The following is a 17,393-nucleotide window of genomic DNA, read 5'->3' on the forward strand; positions in this document are numbered from 1 at the left end:
ATTCAGGAAGTATGTTTCTCTTTTGTTAACAAATTCATAATGGTGGAATCTGGAGATCAGATACTCTTATTGAAAATCATAACAAAGCACATATTATTGCATCTGTTTTTCAGTCGTTAGAAACAAAAAGTGAATCAAGGTTAGGCCAGAAAAAAAAAATCTTGTTCATCGGATTTTTTGGACCATGTCCCAGGAGCGGCGAGCGAATTTTTTTTTTTATTTTTTTTAGGCCGAAGGTAAACGCGGTGGCATTTTTGCACAGATGCAGACAAGGCAAGATAATTGTTTCCCTTTTTACCAGAAATATCTCAGACAAGAAACACTGATACTGGTAACTGAATTCAATACTATATTTCCCAACAATAACATAGGCCATTACATTCACAGTTAGTGTTTGCACAACATATTCTGAGCATTTCAACATTCTCTCAGAATAAAACTGAAATGTACAGCAAATCACTGAAATTCAACAATTCAGTATTGTCCTTTAATATTGTCCCGGAGGGACCTAGCATATGAGTTTTTTTCATTTTACTTTGGCCCTATGTTTTGGCCTCTTTACTACTGTCTATGTATACACATTTTACATAATGGTCTAACAACACTGTACTGTGATCGGAGTGAAGTTATATAGTCATCATTCAGATCGTACTTTAACATCGACGCAACCATGTGTTTTGTCATTGCCGTAAATTTTTATACTTTCGATGCAATTTTCATTCAATCGGATGCACCGTCCATCTGCTGTCACGATCTTGTTGAACAAATCGCCGAACGTAATATCAGGACAAACACTGCACTGAATAGCGTCTCTGGAACTAACTGTTGGCCATCACGTCGAATGTTGGCGATCAAATTAATACTCATGTGACATGTACTAACCTTTACAAAACGAGCAAATTTCAGGCCAAATCGACCCACTTTGCGTCGTGATTCGCCAAATTCAGACGTAACAACAACGTGTTGGCGGTCACTTAAGTCCGAACACGAATGAAGTCTCATTCAAATACCGTGCCCGCGAAAACCCGACACAGTGTAGGGCGCCACCAGCGGCAGTACTAAAAATATTTGTAATGCGGAAGTAAGAATTTGCCGCGATCAAAAAAAAAAAAAAATCCAAATATGCCAAAGTAGAAGCGGCGATTCCGATGAACAATTTATTTTTTCTTCCTGGCCTTAGCTTTCAGTTTGCATGAAATCATGAAATGATATTACTCCCAGAGTATCTAAAAGTAACAAAGAAGTGAAGCAACTGTAACATGTAGTGCTTTTGATGGTATACATATATGGCTAACTGTTAGATAAAAACTCGCTCAAACGATACACTGTATTTATGATTCAGCGAAATCTATCAACATTTCTGATTTTCTAGTTACAAAATCTGAAAGATGAATTGACACAGAAAGATACAAAGATTAATGAAATCCATCGTCAAGTCGAAGAAAATGAAGAGTTGATATCTTCTATGAAGGAAAACCAGAGTAAGTAAATATGACAGGGTTATTTTTGTGGATGATTTACTGCAAACACTAGTGCCCGGTGTTTTTTATGCCCGTTTATTGAAAGGAGCACTTTCTGCCCCATCCATCAAAATTAGGGGGCAGACTTGACATTTTAGGGGGTAGTCACTTTTGATGTTGACTTTGCCATCCTAGAAAGTGCTTTCCTGATATTATTACCATTGTCACCCAGTTCAGTTGTGTAGTCAATGTCGCATGCTGCAACCGTACTAACATCGACATCATAATGTTTGTCAGCTTGTGATTTGCTCGGCTGCTCGGCATCCTCCATTAGTTTGGCTTCCACAGTTTTCCCGGACTCAGAATTTAGTGTATTTGTTCCCTTGGACACGATTTGGTCCAAATTGGACACGATTTGGTCCAAATTTGGGGGTTTAAATTTTTGTTTATTTTGTATACATAATAACCTACCACATTTGCAGCAAGATACTTTATTTTCTTATGGAAATTTATTCAGGTAGTACATAGTATGTATTGCATCAGTCTTTTGCAATTATTATGACATGAAGTTGTGAAGAAAGTTACATAAAACTTATTGTAATTATAATATATTTTGATGGTGAGATAAAGTTAGCAGATATTTTTATGGAACCTATATCTTTGAGTAAATGCCTTGTAGAATTAAATCAAATTTACACTATTTCATAATCTGACATTGTTTATAATATGCAATTTTCCAGACATGTTGGAAGAAAAGTTGAAAGAAGCTGAAAATGAAGTGCAAAAAGGCAACTTTCAGCTGGAGACAGCAAACAAGTTAATAGAAGAAGAGAAATCCAACATGCTACATTTTCAAGAAATAAAGGTTGTCTTCACTCATTTTAGGTTAAATTCTAGTATTTTATTAAGTCTTATAAAAAGTTATGTGCCTACTAAGTTCCTGTAAACTTGAAATTTTTGTAGAAGGCCTGTCATCTTAGTTTACAATCACGTTAAATGTGGATATTGTATGTGTCTTGTGAAATGTATAATTGGAAATCTCAGATAAAAATTGCTTAATTTTATGTGTTTCATCAATTTCATGATCAAATTTTGGGTCACAATGCTTTATTCTACTCAAAGAATGTTTATATAGTTTAAGAAGATGTATTTCATGTTTTAAGTTAATTGATCCTTGATGTGTTGGCAGAATGAGGCAGATAAGAAATTCAAAGATCTAGAAGAAAGCAATAAGTCCCTGGAAAAAACAGCTGAAGGTCTCAGAGAAAACATAGTTGAGCTTGCTACAGAGAGAGATAAGTTATGTGAACACCTAAAGGGATTAAATGCATCACTGGCAAACAAGCAGGTTAGTCAGTATAGCCATCTTTAGATTGTCAATAAATACCCCAGTATATCATATCACTTAAAAAGATTCAGTAACAGATCTGCCTTACATGAAACTGTTTGTATAGTGTAAGAAGTGGATAGGTTTTGTAAAATATTAATAAAATTATGATTATTATAGGATTGTTTTGTAACATTTCTAGTAATTTTATTGTCTGTGATGTTCCTATTTTCTGTCAATCCTGACATCAGAAATCAATGATTAACGAGTAACTGTTGTATTTCATCAGTTACATTGATTTGAATTTTCTCAGTCAAGAAAAACTGGCATTATTTTAGTAATGACCATATTTTAAATTTTTCCTGTTATAAAAAGGTTAGCGTAAGAATTAACCTACAGAGCTGCAGACCATGTTTAAAGCACTTATACAAATCAGATGAGTCAGGCTGTGGCATAGCCACACCACTCCATCTCTGTTATCTTTCAAATAGTTTCCAAGCCCACAATTTTGGTGAATGATGTCATGAGGTTATACACATAAAGGATATCATCATTTATCAGTTTTAACTTTCTTCTTTCACATCTCTGTAGTTTTTCTGTTTCTGTTTCTGAGATATAAGAAAGCAATAGTATTAATAATGTTCTGATCTTTTAAATGACAGGAAAAGCTGCAGGAGGTAACTGCAGAGTTGACCAATCTTCAAGACACATACCGCACAGAAAAAGAAGCTGACAAACAATACATAGCTGAATTGAAACAGAAGCACAAAGAACTTGAGGTACCAGGGGTAGTTTCATCTCTTAAGTTTCAAAATGTGGACCACCACATTTTGTTTCACTTAGATCTTCTGAACATAATTTTTATTTAAATTTAGCTTATTTAGCTTATTCTACCTCCCAGCATCATTGGCAATGTTATTTAATCACGAGAGGTCAATGTAGGTACCCAGGTATAACTTAATTAAAAGATTCGTCACTAGAGGGCACTGTCCATGATCATCTCCGTAGGCTTTTATGGAGAGCGCCCTCAATAGTCTAATACTCATACTTGGTTATTCAGATTCATCCATGTTCTCATTGACAACAAAACATTGATATGCTACAATCATATAATGCACATTGAGGATTGTGGTCTTTTTTCACAGGAGTCAATAGAAAATTTGCAAGACCAGATCAGGCAAGAGATGAAGGAAAAGGAAACTTTGAATGAACAATTGAAGGAACTCCATTCTACTGTGTCCATGAAAGATGTAAGATATAAAACTTGTTTACTGATTACCTTTTTTATGAACAAAAGAACAAATAAATGACTTTGACCAATGGTTCTCCTCAGGAGTAAAAGACAGACTCAGTACAGCAAAAGATCACTTGATGATGTACAAACAAATATGACACATATGTTCAAATGCATATGGAAATACACATATTTCTATATGCCCGTTTGTGCATTTGGTTTGCACTGTGGTCCACTCAAATTCTGGGTTTAACCTACAACTGCATAGATGCACAATCTCAAAGTTGTTTGTTTGTATATTAAAACAGATGAAAAATACAGTTATGCAGAACACATATTACTACAGCAATTAACAAAGACAATGAATGTTTAATGTCCAAAATAATGTCACTATTGTATTGGGGAATTAAGGAACTATCATTCATGGTAAATTCAAATAGCTGTGAGTAGTTTACTGAATATAGAAGTGTACATTTTCAAGTTGCCTTAAAAATTGCTGTTGACAATGCATTTTTGTCAACTGTGTTTTGTGACTTTAGTAACTAAGACTCTAGAGTATAGTTTCAGTTACCCAGTCTGCTCTGCAGGGCTCTCATCTGGCCATGGCATACTCACACAGTCTGGGGAAATCCCATTCAAAATTCTTCAAGGAAGATGACACAATAGAGACAAGAACAATGCATCCTGGGAGCAACTGATCCATAATGTAATTTTATTGAGATAAATTTACAGAATATATAGCCTCAAGATTATTTAGAAGTGACTATCGAAGTTCCTCTTTAGTAACAAATGTGAACTGTGACTTATGTTGTGGATCACCTTTATAACACTTGTCCGTATCTTGGTATCCTGCTTCAGAGATTTTTGAATGGAATTTCCCCAGACTATGTGAGGCCAGCGTGATGAGAGCCCCCAAGTGCAGTCTGGATATAAACTGAGACTATTGTGATAGTCCACTTTTGTTAATTCTGCAGCAGTTTACGTAATTATTTAGTGATGTATATGAAGAACTTGTAATAATGTGACTCGAACATAAACATTTCTCAATACAACTAACAATTTGTTTTCATACAACCCCATTTTGCCCATGCAGATTGAAATGCTAGGTTTGAAAACTGAATTGAAAGATGCACTAGAACGTGAGAAAGCTTCTTATGACAAGTTAGATACAATCAAACAAGAGCTTGATGCAACAAGGTAAGATAAATAGTAAATACTGCCTCTAGAGAAATGATACCTAACTTCATAGATTTACATGTAAGAAGTCACCATATAAAAAATCATTCACTTTGACAGCCCAACCTACAGTTTCCCTGATGAACCACTTGTATACCTATGATGTGGTATTCTTGAGCCCAGTGCAGCTTCCAGCTTTGCAACATTCATAGACTAGTCAAAGCAAGTGCTTGTCAGCCTTCCTTAAAGACAGCCACATCAATGAATGAAAAATATATCATGCCATAGTCCTGTTAAGAAGTACTAGTTGAAGGAAGTGATTATGGCAGTCCTAAAAACATAAAATGTAGTGAAGATAGCAAAGCAACCTTTTTTGATGATTACCTCACAGTTGAAAGTTTTCTTTGAAAACTCTGAAAAAGTTAGAATGATAAAAAGTTATTGCTGTGTAATAGTCGGCCCATTTAGCTAATGTACTGTAATGATAAGCAAGAGTTCGGACAGCCATAAGATTTTCATCCAATTTCCATTCATTTAACAGTACTTGGCAGACAGGAATTTGAAAAATTTCTGAAAAAGTGATTCAAAAGAGCTATTGAGTCACACTGATTTCTGAACAATTATGATGTAACATTTCACCAATATATTCCGTTTATATTTGATATTTGTCTCAGTTGTGAACAAGACAACATCATGAAAGAAATCAAGAACACCAACAAAGAGAAAACAACATTGGAAAAACAGCTTCAGAAAAATGAAAAAGAAATATCTCAACTAAAGAAAGATTTGAAGGTAAAGTACCATACTTATCTACCGGTATGTAATGGGATATCTGTTTTCTGTCACTTGCTCGACCATTGTATATGGCAAATTCTTTTTTTATTGCTAGATATTATCCTTCTTCTCTTTCAGTGGCAATGTCTTTTTGTAACTTTTTTCATACATCTTATTTTGATGTCACTGGTCAATATCTAACCTTGAATTTATGGGCATACCTTGCAAAATTGAGAAAAAAGATGACTTCAGGCTGCAAGCCCCAGCATTATCAAACATGTTGTGAGACTGTTCAGGATTTTAAGCAAATACATTCCAAAGATGTGTTGTCGCATTGACTGGTACTATTCTAGAGAATTCACAAGAGGAAGGCATACAATTCTCACTACAGTGTTTCATGCCATTAGTGTTTTGCAAAAGTTTGAAGAAATGAAAATATGACACAGTATTCTTTCCAATTCTACATCAAATCAGTGGAATCGGCTTATGCCGCAAGCTACCTAAGAGTAACAGTGTTTTGTTGAACTTGTGCTAGGATGTTGAGAAAGTTCTTAAAGACACTGAACTGAACTTAGAATGCGTCATAAAAGAGAAGACTGCCATACAAGATGAACTTGAAAATATAAAGGAAGATATGCACCAGCAAGACAAAGTGTCCTCAAGTAAACTTGAACAAGAACAAAGCACAGTGAGTATTTCCTCTTGTAGTGTTCTCAGACTTTCAAGGTACATTGAGAGTGTATCATCAGTAGCTCAGTACATGCATTATGCCGTATTAAAACTGAATCCTCCTGTTTCTGGAGTATGTGTGTCAATTAAGTCTCCAAGCACTCCTTCAGGCATTTATATAGAGACATTAGCGAGGAATAGGAATTTATAGACACAATCAGACACTGTAAATTCTACATATTATTAAGTCACTATACTAGGTCACTGTCTCTACATGCTATTGATCATAACATACGTTACATGTTGCCCAGCAACTAATTTTTCATATTTAAAATTTGTTTGGTTGACCTTTAATTCGTCATAAATTTTGTTTACTCAACCTTATTTCACCTGTAAAATTCATTTGGTTGAGTTAACAAGCATGTACTGTAAACATGTCCAATGTGATAGGCTTTGGATGTCACTTTTGTGTCAGAAAGAGTTTTTGCAAGTACTAAGGACAGCATCTATCTGAGTATTAATTATGTTTTATTGAGCAAAAAGACAGAGTCAGCCAAACCATAAGGGAAGGAAAAAACATGTTAACTTCTTTGAGTCCGAATTTGATGAACAGAACACTCTGCAGAATAATTGACCGATATATTATTATTCTTTTGCGTTATTTTAGAGCAAAAACTTGAAACAAGAAGTGACCAAGTTAACCAAGCAGGCGTCTACCCTGGAAAATAAAAATAAAAATTTACAGGAGCAGTTGAGTAATAAAACCAAACTGTCAAAGGAACTTCAACAGGAAATTAAGAACTTGAAATCAGAGTTGAAATCTAAAACCAAAGAAGCAGATAACTTAGAATCTGAAGTGAATAAACTTGAAGAAAATATTACAAAACAAGAAGAAAGGAGTGAGCAGCTCTCTGATGAAGTAAGTTTCACAGTTTTTCTCTATTAATATGCCCAATTTATTTAATTACAATGTGATATTATGATGACAATATCATTGGGGTTAGGATAACATTTCCATGGAACAGATGATGTTTATGCTGTTGTATGCATAGCCTTATGATTTTGTCAGAGGTGTATAAGGCTGCAACAAAATTTGAAGATAGTGCTCTAACCACTAGAAGGCAACTGCAGCTGTACAGGAGTCATTCCAGAAACAAAGGCCGGGAAGATTAGTAAAATTGTTCCTCAGAATTGCATGCATGCCTCTTCTACTTTAGCCAATTGGGAAATTAGTTTTGAAATTGTTTGAGATTCAGGGCATTTTTGTTGTGCATATTTTTAGTACTTTGTTTTCTTCTAGGAGCTAACACATGGAAGTGCTTGTAGAATTTGTGTCAACACTGCCTATATACGCCTCTATTTTTTTGGACATTTTGTAAAATCTAGACTTGAAGTCATCAGTAATGATGTAACTAGTGGGAGTTTTACTGGTTTTTAAATAAAAAAATATGCTCACCCTCTCTGAAGCTTTTCCAAAAAAATCTGAGGAACAATCATTTTTTATTGAAAAGTTTCACCTGTTAATTCAAACTTACTGTGTACTTGGAAACAGTATTGGTAGTGTTTAAACAGTGTTGGCCTGTGTTGATGCCTTTCTGTGGATATCATTCTCACAGGTGTCTCAGCTCAAAAAGGAACTTAAGGAAGCAAACAAAGCTCATTCAACTCTGGAGAAAGACTTGAAAGAACAAACAGAAAGAGCTGTCAAGGAACACAATGAAGCTAAACAGTCATGTGAACATCAAATGAGTGAAGTCAGTGCAACATTGTCAAAATACAAGGTATATGAATAATGTTTTGAAATGCTAAACCTAAAGATAACACCTGTAGTCACTGCTATTGTTGTGTGTGCAGACTATACTTTTCACATATCAGCAATTAAGTCAGTGGTATTATAATTTCTTACAAAGTCATTGATCAATAATGAGTTTAAACTTAACTTTGTGGAAAATGATGGAACAGCAAACATGATATTGATCTAAAATAGTACAGAGAATCGCTGTTATTAGTCACTCAATTAAAATTGAAACTCAAATAAAGATTATTTGTGGTAAAAACATAAGCTGAAGACATTGCACATTCCTTGACATTGTGTGAAAGAAAGAGAGGGTAAATCTATTTTAAGCAAAGCACATCCAGCAACAGTAAACCACAAGATTTTGACCAGTTCATGACACATATGCATGAGAGATAGCAAGTGCATATGAAGTGAACTGGTCAAAATCGAGTGATATACTGTTGCTGGGTGTGATTTATTGCTATTACAATGTATACCATAACAGTATATTGAAAATCTGGCATGGAATATATTAAAAAAGAATTTTTGTTCTAGCCGAGAGCTTGCCCATGTAGCAGCCGTGGTATATCGCGAATATACTAGACTTTTCACGTCTCAATCAATCACTCAGATCGCTGTACAGTCATGCGTCATCAAGGCTGATATGATATATACTAATTTTACAACAAGATACTAATCATCAAAAACACATTTAATACTGCATGAATCAATTTGGTCAGATAAATTGTGTCAGAAACATGCAATGTTCACTGTATAGGTAATGGCTGTAATGAGAACATTTATGAGTCTCAAAAGTCAAAATACAGCTTAATATGCATGAATGCTATTTATATCAAATGTGTGTAGCAGCTGCCAGATATCATAGGTTTCAAATGTCAGTCCTTAGGTATTTTCTTGTAAATGAACAAGGCTGTATATTTGCCAGCATTGTCTTTTTCAGGGAAACTAACGATTGTATGAACCAATGCATAATAGAATTTTACACGGATTGATATAAATGTATGCACTGATACAATTGACGCACATCGTACATGGCTCCCAACCAAGCTGTCTGACACAGTATTACATTGAATTGATCCAATGATTGGTTATTTAATGCTTGAGTATATGTTCTATATACATCCTAAAATTATTGGTCATTGTTATTCCTGCAATTTATAATAAGCAGATTTTTCTGATATTAATCTTATAGTATGTGGTTTGATTAAATAGTATCATGAGTATCTAGGCACTGAGAACCTAGGTCAGTGCCCGATACACTTCTAAAGTCAAGACCTATCATGCATGCACATGACGGCAATAATTCAACTCCTTACAGTTGAATACACTTTGGCATAACAAATGACATTGCAAACAGTTACATACTTCATAAAGGTTGGCATCATTCGTAATGGAAATTACATTCCCCATACTGAAAATTGATAGAATGAAAATACAAATAACTGAGAATATTTATTTTACGAACTGTACAATGGATATGTCAGCCTTAACAATTCTAACATTTTCATTTCAATCTATACTTTAACTGAAATTAAACTTGTCAAGTATTACTGAATATTTATGACATTTAATGAAATTGCTCTTTGTCAACATTAATAATCATTTGTGTTTGCAAACTGAAAACAGTAGAGGGAACTACACACACACACACACACATCACATTTAAAAAACTCTTGCAGTATAATATCACTGTTTGCTTTCTGGTAATTTCTTTACATGACAAACATGGTGAGGGAAGAGAAAGAGTATTCATGAAGGTTTATGATGTAAAAAGCAATAACATAGGACACGTTCACCTGTTATCAAAATGTACCCCTTGACTTCCTTGTCACTGTAGAGGCAAAAACAGGGTAATGAAAATAAAAACAGTGTTTGTTTCAAATGCAATTCCGTTTCTTGAATCCTCCAAATGTAATGCTAATATATTATTTCTTTGAATATGGTAAAAACAGCCATAAAGCATGAATTTCAGAGGTGGAAATTAAGATTAATTTGTCTATACATTAATGTCAATTTTGTATTTACCTTACTCTTCCACAGGAAGATTTTTGTCTTTTTTGAAATTGTTGTTTTTCAGACATGGTATTGCACATACAGTATGTTTTATTTCATGCCACATACATTAATTGTTGTCATCCTCACCCAATTTTTATTACAGGCAGAGAATGAGAAGATTGTAGCTCTCAGAGACAAAGAAATTGAACAACTGAAAGTTCAGCTAGAGCAGAATAAAAATTCAGATGCAGATCTGAAAGAAAAGGTAATTTTCATTTTGAAGAGTATGTTCATTTATTGGGTGAACCAGCTGACAAGCTACTCACAGCTGTTCGCCCATAAAAATATTCTCATTTTTAGCCTGACATCAGAATGAATTTTCATTTAACTCATTGTAGCCAGCTACTTTTCCATCAAAGTGCTGTCCATTCCTGAAGGAGTGAACAGCTTCTGTGAAATTCAAAAGACAATTTGCTATTCTTGAAAAAATTGAGAACCCTGTATAATAGTTGATATGCAAAAGACTAAAGTCAGACTCTTTAAGGTCACAAAATAACATGTTGCACTTATTCTTTTAACTTTTTAATTCAATAATACATGCAAAATATTTAAGTGAAAAAATGATTTTTGGGTGCATTTTGATTAACAAGAATGTATGTGCTCTGCATTAAAGATACTATTTCACATCAGGTGATGCACTGCACTGTTGTCTGAGTGCCTATTTTGTGGCATATTTGTAATAGCTGTACTATTATGTTACATTCGTGATTGAAGGGGGCCGAATTATGACTATTTCCATAAACTGTAATATATGTTATTATATAGAAATGTAATATATTATATTATTATTTCATACCAGTATATTGATGATGCAAAACAGCAATCTGATTGGTCGAGACGAGAAAAGAACTGTGGTATATTGGCGATATACCAGGCTTCCATATGCGCGAGCTGTCAGCTTGAGCAAAAATCCGCTTATGACGTTCCATGTCAGAATTTCAATATACTGTTATGATATAATAGCAATAAATCACACCCAGTGACGGTATACCATGAGATTTTGACCAGTTCACTTCATATTGTACTCGCTATCGCTCGTGCTATTGTCATGAACTGGTCAAAATCTTGTGGTATACTGTCGCGGGTGTGATTTATTGTATTAATATATGCCAAATTGTATTGTTCTCTGTAAGGTAGTTACAAGTGACGCACCTTTGTAATGATTTGAAAGTAACTTAAAATACTTTAACACAGTATGATATATGCATGTACACTTTGATGAATCTGATATTAAAAATATTTTATCTGTTAGGATGTAGTTATATCAAAACTGAAGAAGACGATTGACACTTTTGAGAAAGAAGAGATAAAGAGAAAGAAGAATCTTGAAAAATTGGAGAAATCACAAGAAACTCAGCAGGAGAAAATAAAAGAATTGGAAGAGGAGAAAAAACAAAAGGTTTGACCGATGAGTGAAAAATTGCCAACAAGACTAGTGTGTTTTGTCTGCACTGTAACATACCTGTATTTACAGGCTTTATCATATACCCATGCCCATATTGCTACATCCTCACAGTGGAATTTGATTGAGTGTCCGGTTTGCCTTGCAGAGCTCGACGAGTCTACACATTGCTTATCATTAGAAAAGTAAACATTTGCAACAAATTCAGTCTTCGTCTTTGGTTGGTGTTAGATTACAGCGCGCAGCAAACGTTTCCCATACACTGTCTCGTCACGATCACTGCAGTCGTTTCAGCATGTCACTCACAACAAGCTTAACACTGCACTACATGCACATCACCAGTTTTCTTTTAGGTGTTTACAAAAATTTAAATTGGGAACTTTATGAAGAAACAAGTAAATTCTTTTAAAAAAACTTTTCTTCTCCTCTCGATGTCAGCAATCACGGCAACAGTTCCTTCAGCATGCAGTCTGTAGCATTGCCAGTGCAGTCTACTCTATCGACAAGTTTGACACGATACAACACTGAATATTGTCAACCAGAAAATGCTAAACACTCCTGCATGAAACTTTAATCCCGCTTTATCTTTTGTCTCAGCTAAATGAAACTTTCTCAATTGACACTACTCTGAGCTACAAAATAGACTTGAAGATTTTGGACAACATCATACACGGCAACGGGTTAGCATGGAGGGAACGGTGATATCTCTCTGCCTTCAAAATATTCTTTACCTTGCTGAAGAAATACAATGTTCTACTATAATAAAACGCCCAGAGTCAGTCCGGTTGATGTTGAGGACTTTCCTCGAGATATAGATCCGACACTCGAAAAATATGCCAGTGAGTTTTGTCTGAGTTGTATTTCCCAAATCAAAGTACAAAAATAGCTGAAAGAAAACTTTGATGATGTGCTATAGCTATAGTGCGGTGTCAAGCTTGTTGTACATGAGTGGCATGCTGAAACGACTGTCATGATTGCTGACTAGACAGTGTATGGGAAACGTTCGCCGCGCGCGCTGTATAATCTAACATCAAAGACTCAATTTGTTGCAAATGTTTACTTTTCTAATGATAAGCAACATGTAGACTTGTCGAGCTTGCAAGGCCAAACGGACACTCGATCAAACTCCACTGTAGTGACGTTCAACGTAAAATATCAGCCGTGATATTTCACGGTAAACGTCAAGATATGCACGATGAACGTCATCAGTTTTAGAGTTGTCCCGAACTACATTTGCAGTTTATTGGAAAACAACGTAAACAACAAAATGGCTGCCGCTCCCCGCCTGCGAAGCGATATCGCCGACGTAAAACTTGAAGGGCTTCGAGGAACACGGGTATTTCTGGTTGCAAAATACGGAAATATCACGTTGAGTCTTGAAATGTTTTCCCATGGTATTTTTTTGGTCAAGTTCTAGCAAACATTCTGCCGGCACTGTGCACGGTCTCCACCGAACAGGTAGTGAGCGCGTGGCATGACAGCGATGTCGCGCGCGCGAGACTGTTGACATGGCAACTCTAAAGTAAACTAACAAAATGGCGTCCCCTCTCTGCGCGAGCTCCGTGCCGTACGACAATCGAAATCAGGATAGATTTAAAGCTGAGCAGTTTTTGATCGGTTACAGTTGTAATAGCATATTGCACCTTAAAATGTTCCTTCTGTATGACGATTTTTGTATCCCAGTGTCTTCTTTCTTGGGTTTCATTGAGATATGGACGACTTGCAGCAATGTCGCGCGTGATGTTGACATCTTCGTCGTATACTTTATGAATGAAGCCTGTTCACATAAACATTCTGATATTTATGCGCAAGGCGTAATAAAGTAAAGCCTCAAAATTAAAGGTTTTTCGTTCTATTTAAAAATTCCCTAAAATTAGGGCATGGGTATATGATAAATCGGTTATTACCCAATATCGCCTGTTCCTTGTGTCGTATCAGCATTCGTGTCATTTGTGCTGCGTCAGACACTCGACTTCGTCTCATGTCTGACGCAGCACAAATGACACTCATGCTGATACGACACGGGAACAGGCGATATTGGGTAATAACCAACTAATTATTGAGATTCATAACTTATAAGTTTCTATAATTAACCCTTTGAGCGCTGAGGTCAATATTTGCCGCTTTTATTGTATATACACCAGCCAATTTTTTTCTAATTTTTGCAAGAATTTTGATAAAAATCTGTAGCCAATGAAATGTGATGTCTATCTGGTCCAAAATTATGAAAAACGCATGAAATTGGTAAAATATTGCACTAAAATTTTGGCAGGAAAAATTACAGCGCTTACAGGGTTAATTGTGTAACAAAATTCAAAAGAAAGCTACTATAGCAAGGTGATGGAAAAAAGTGAAAATCAAAGAAAAACAGTAGAGTTGTTTTCTATACAGGTACAAGAGTATGAGAAACTGTTAAAGGAGTTTGAAGAGTTCAAAAAGAAAACTGAAGATGAAGAAAAAGCTAGAAAAGAAGAAGAACAAACTACTCCAATTGCAGTTCCTCTAACTCCCTCCATAGCAATGGTGACACCTAAACCAGTCAGAGGAATTTCACCCCATACACCAAGAACACCTCTTCTGGGTAAAGATAAGATATTTAAATGATTTAATTTGTATAATCATTCAACCATAACAAAATCAGTGAGTGTAGTCTGAAATACTTACAAATTTGGTATAGTATGTCATTGGTGATCCATAAAATTTAAAGCATTCTAGAAACTGTAGATCCTAACCTGCTAAGCATGCATTGATGAGCTAAATCATTCTATCATGAACAGAGGACTTACAGCCTTTTAATTTTAACAGATACTTATTTATGTTTAGTGTTCTAAAACTTAACTACAGTCTTAAAACAAACTAAATGCAACTTCAACTGCAAGCTTACTCATGTATTGCCGTTGCCAATTCAAATTTTTCATGGACTTTGAAATTCCTGTCAATGATATTTCCCTTAAATTCTTCTGATCTATTTTACCACATTAAATTCAATCTAGGCTTTCTCGTTGCCCTTTCACAATCAAGTTTTTCTTTCACATGCATGGTTATCTGTTGACAGTCCCAAAGTAATCTTCTGAAATACAGATATTATACTTAGGAAAATTCCAGAATATATGGGTATTACAATGAAACAAACAGTACTTATTATCTATGGCAAGTATTTAATTTTTTATGTTCCACAGTTTTCTAAGAACACAACTTTACAAGAAACAGATGCATATAGTCTCACATATATGCTGTTGTTACTCTACAGAATACGTATTTGATATTACATAATGAAAGGAGATTTCAGATCACAGTGACTGAAGTGATTAATTCCATATTTCTGTTTCAGTGAGACCATCCAGCAATCAGCCGTCAACACCATCAAGTAAAACTCCAAAGACCCCACAGAGTATTTTGAAACAAGCTGGAAGTGCTAACAAGAAGAGAAGAGTTATGTTTGCATCAGATAATGAAGATAATGGTGCTGACTCAGATTCCACCACGTCATCCACATCACAACTGATGGAATTAGAGGTCTCAGCCAAAATTTTTTTATATTAGCATTCAATATATTGATTCCATTTCATTCAAAATTGTGACACTGATATATTTGTTTGAATCAAATGTCAGAAAAAATCTATGAGCAGTATTCCAGAGAACTGTGAATATTATAGTCTATTTCAAAATTACCAAACTAGTTAGAAGGAAATAGCGATGTTGGTGATTCTCTCACAATAAACAAACAGGATTTATTCTGAAATTTTCACGATACTTTTTCTTTTATTTCTATATATCTATGTACCTTGTTGATACTCAAAATAAACATGATTTTTATTATTTTCAATATTACACATGGTTGAATTGCGACTAAGACATATAGCGAACGGCAATTTCTTTATTTCTTTTTCTGCATAGCTTGAAAATCTTGAAGTAGATCTGCAAACAGGATTGACACACCAGCCTAGGCAGAGTGCCTCTTCACTCTGCATCAAATCTCCAGCTATCAAGACATACTCCAAAGCATCTCCATCTGTCAGCAGGGTTTCTCAACCTCTTAAACCAGTTCCCAGAGGAAAACCTATCAGCCGTGCTAAAAAGGTCTGTATAATCATCTACTTGATCATTCAGCCCTATGTTGTTCAGTATATCTTGAGCCAATTATTCAGAGAAGCCTAGGGAAGCTTTATGAGACAGCACAGATTTCATTTGCAATATTTGTGATCAGGAATAGAAATGCCCAGCAACAGATCTGTTGTAATCAACATTTACAGTGATTAACCCTTTGAGTGCTTTAAATTTCCCAAAAAAAATTTAAATGCAACATTTTACCAATTTTTATGATTTTTTTTGTATTTTTTATAGAATTGTGAAGCAAATAGAGATCATATTTCAATGCCTACAGTTTTTTATCCAAATTTTAGCAAATATCTAAAAAATTTAATGGGAGTATATTTTGTAAATGTGACAAAAAATTGACTTTAGCACTCAAGGGTTAAAATTACACATACATTCTGAAGTATAGTTTCTGTTCTATAGCGCATTAATAGGGCAAAATAATTTACCAGTCTCACAGCCAACTTTAATTTCATGATTCATATTTACTACAACATCAACATGAGCATCAAGATCAGTAAAAATCCAAAATGTTTCACAACTTCATTCTAGATGAAGGCAAAAGAATCAGATGAAGGGGAAATGGAAGATGTAAATATGTCATCTTTTCATCCTAGAGACATAAAACAGGTAATTTATATAGTCTATTAGCATGTAGCTGAAAACTCTACAGGCTTTTATTTTCCAATCTCGTAATCTTTTGATATTGGATATAGCCATAGCCTACAGTTAGTTATGGTTTTTCTGATTTTCAAATGATATTGCCATCATACAGGTACTATGGAAGGAATTATTATTTTAGATTCAATTACTGCTCAAGATTGCCTGGATCCAGAATGAGAATGGTGTTTCACATTAAATAGTGATGTTGTATACATTCGGTTGAGACATAGCTGCCAATACAGGACAGCACAATAGCTCCTTAGAATTAGGATTAATTGCATGACTGAGCTTGAAAAAAAATACATCAATTCAGCTTTTAAGTTGAAGATTTTTCCATTAAAGTTTGCATTTTAAATGAAAGTAGAAAATCTTTCAGTTTGTCCACTGCAGTCTCTCATTGTGATGGAGGGAATTGCGATGGATCTAGAACTAGTGTAAATGATATGTTTGATGATACCTTCATTCAAGCAGTGTTTAAGTTACTGAAATCCAGGCTATTTTCAGAAAGTAAGGCTCTTGTTCATGTCTCAGCCGTAAACCCAAACAATAGGTTTACTAATCAAGGTACTATGTGAATGCAGACTGCACAATCTATTGTGTTGTTGTACAGGTTGTCTTTAAGCTGTCTTTGTCAGACATGTTGATTGCTTTTCTCCATTGCATTGAATTCAAACTAGGACTTGGAAAGAGTAATATGCATAACAATAACAGTGATTACATTACTGTCTATTTCCTATCCT

The 17,393-nt window shown here is 34.8% G+C and overlaps 1 protein-coding gene across 2 annotated transcripts in view; it reads left to right on the plus strand.

Moving 5' to 3' along the window:
- Window positions 1-17,393, plus strand: part of LOC139120746 (synaptonemal complex protein 1-like) — a 31,259-nt gene that overhangs the window by 9,830 nt on the left and 4,036 nt on the right. The window contains exons 9-24 of one of the 2 annotated variants that reach the window (XM_070685299.1): window positions 1,373-1,481; window positions 2,201-2,325; window positions 2,650-2,808; window positions 3,450-3,566; window positions 3,933-4,037; window positions 5,115-5,218; window positions 5,872-5,989; window positions 6,507-6,659; window positions 7,308-7,559; window positions 8,257-8,421; window positions 10,597-10,698; window positions 11,746-11,892; window positions 14,287-14,476; window positions 15,227-15,411; window positions 15,793-15,975; window positions 16,543-16,620. In XM_070685299.1, coding sequence (XP_070541400.1) covers window positions 1,373-1,481; window positions 2,201-2,325; window positions 2,650-2,808; window positions 3,450-3,566; window positions 3,933-4,037; window positions 5,115-5,218; window positions 5,872-5,989; window positions 6,507-6,659; window positions 7,308-7,559; window positions 8,257-8,421; window positions 10,597-10,698; window positions 11,746-11,892; window positions 14,287-14,476; window positions 15,227-15,411; window positions 15,793-15,975; window positions 16,543-16,620 — 2,292 coding nt within the window. The remainder of the gene's footprint in view (window positions 1-1,372; window positions 1,482-2,200; window positions 2,326-2,649; window positions 2,809-3,449; window positions 3,567-3,932; window positions 4,038-5,114; window positions 5,219-5,871; window positions 5,990-6,506; window positions 6,660-7,307; window positions 7,560-8,256; window positions 8,422-10,596; window positions 10,699-11,745; window positions 11,893-14,286; window positions 14,477-15,226; window positions 15,412-15,792; window positions 15,976-16,542; window positions 16,621-17,393) is intronic. The other variant, XM_070685307.1, reaches the window with a different exon arrangement.

This window comes from Ptychodera flava, chromosome 2, assembly GCF_041260155.1.
Source record: "Ptychodera flava strain L36383 chromosome 2, AS_Pfla_20210202, whole genome shotgun sequence".
NCBI lineage: Eukaryota > Metazoa > Hemichordata > Enteropneusta > Ptychoderidae > Ptychodera > Ptychodera flava.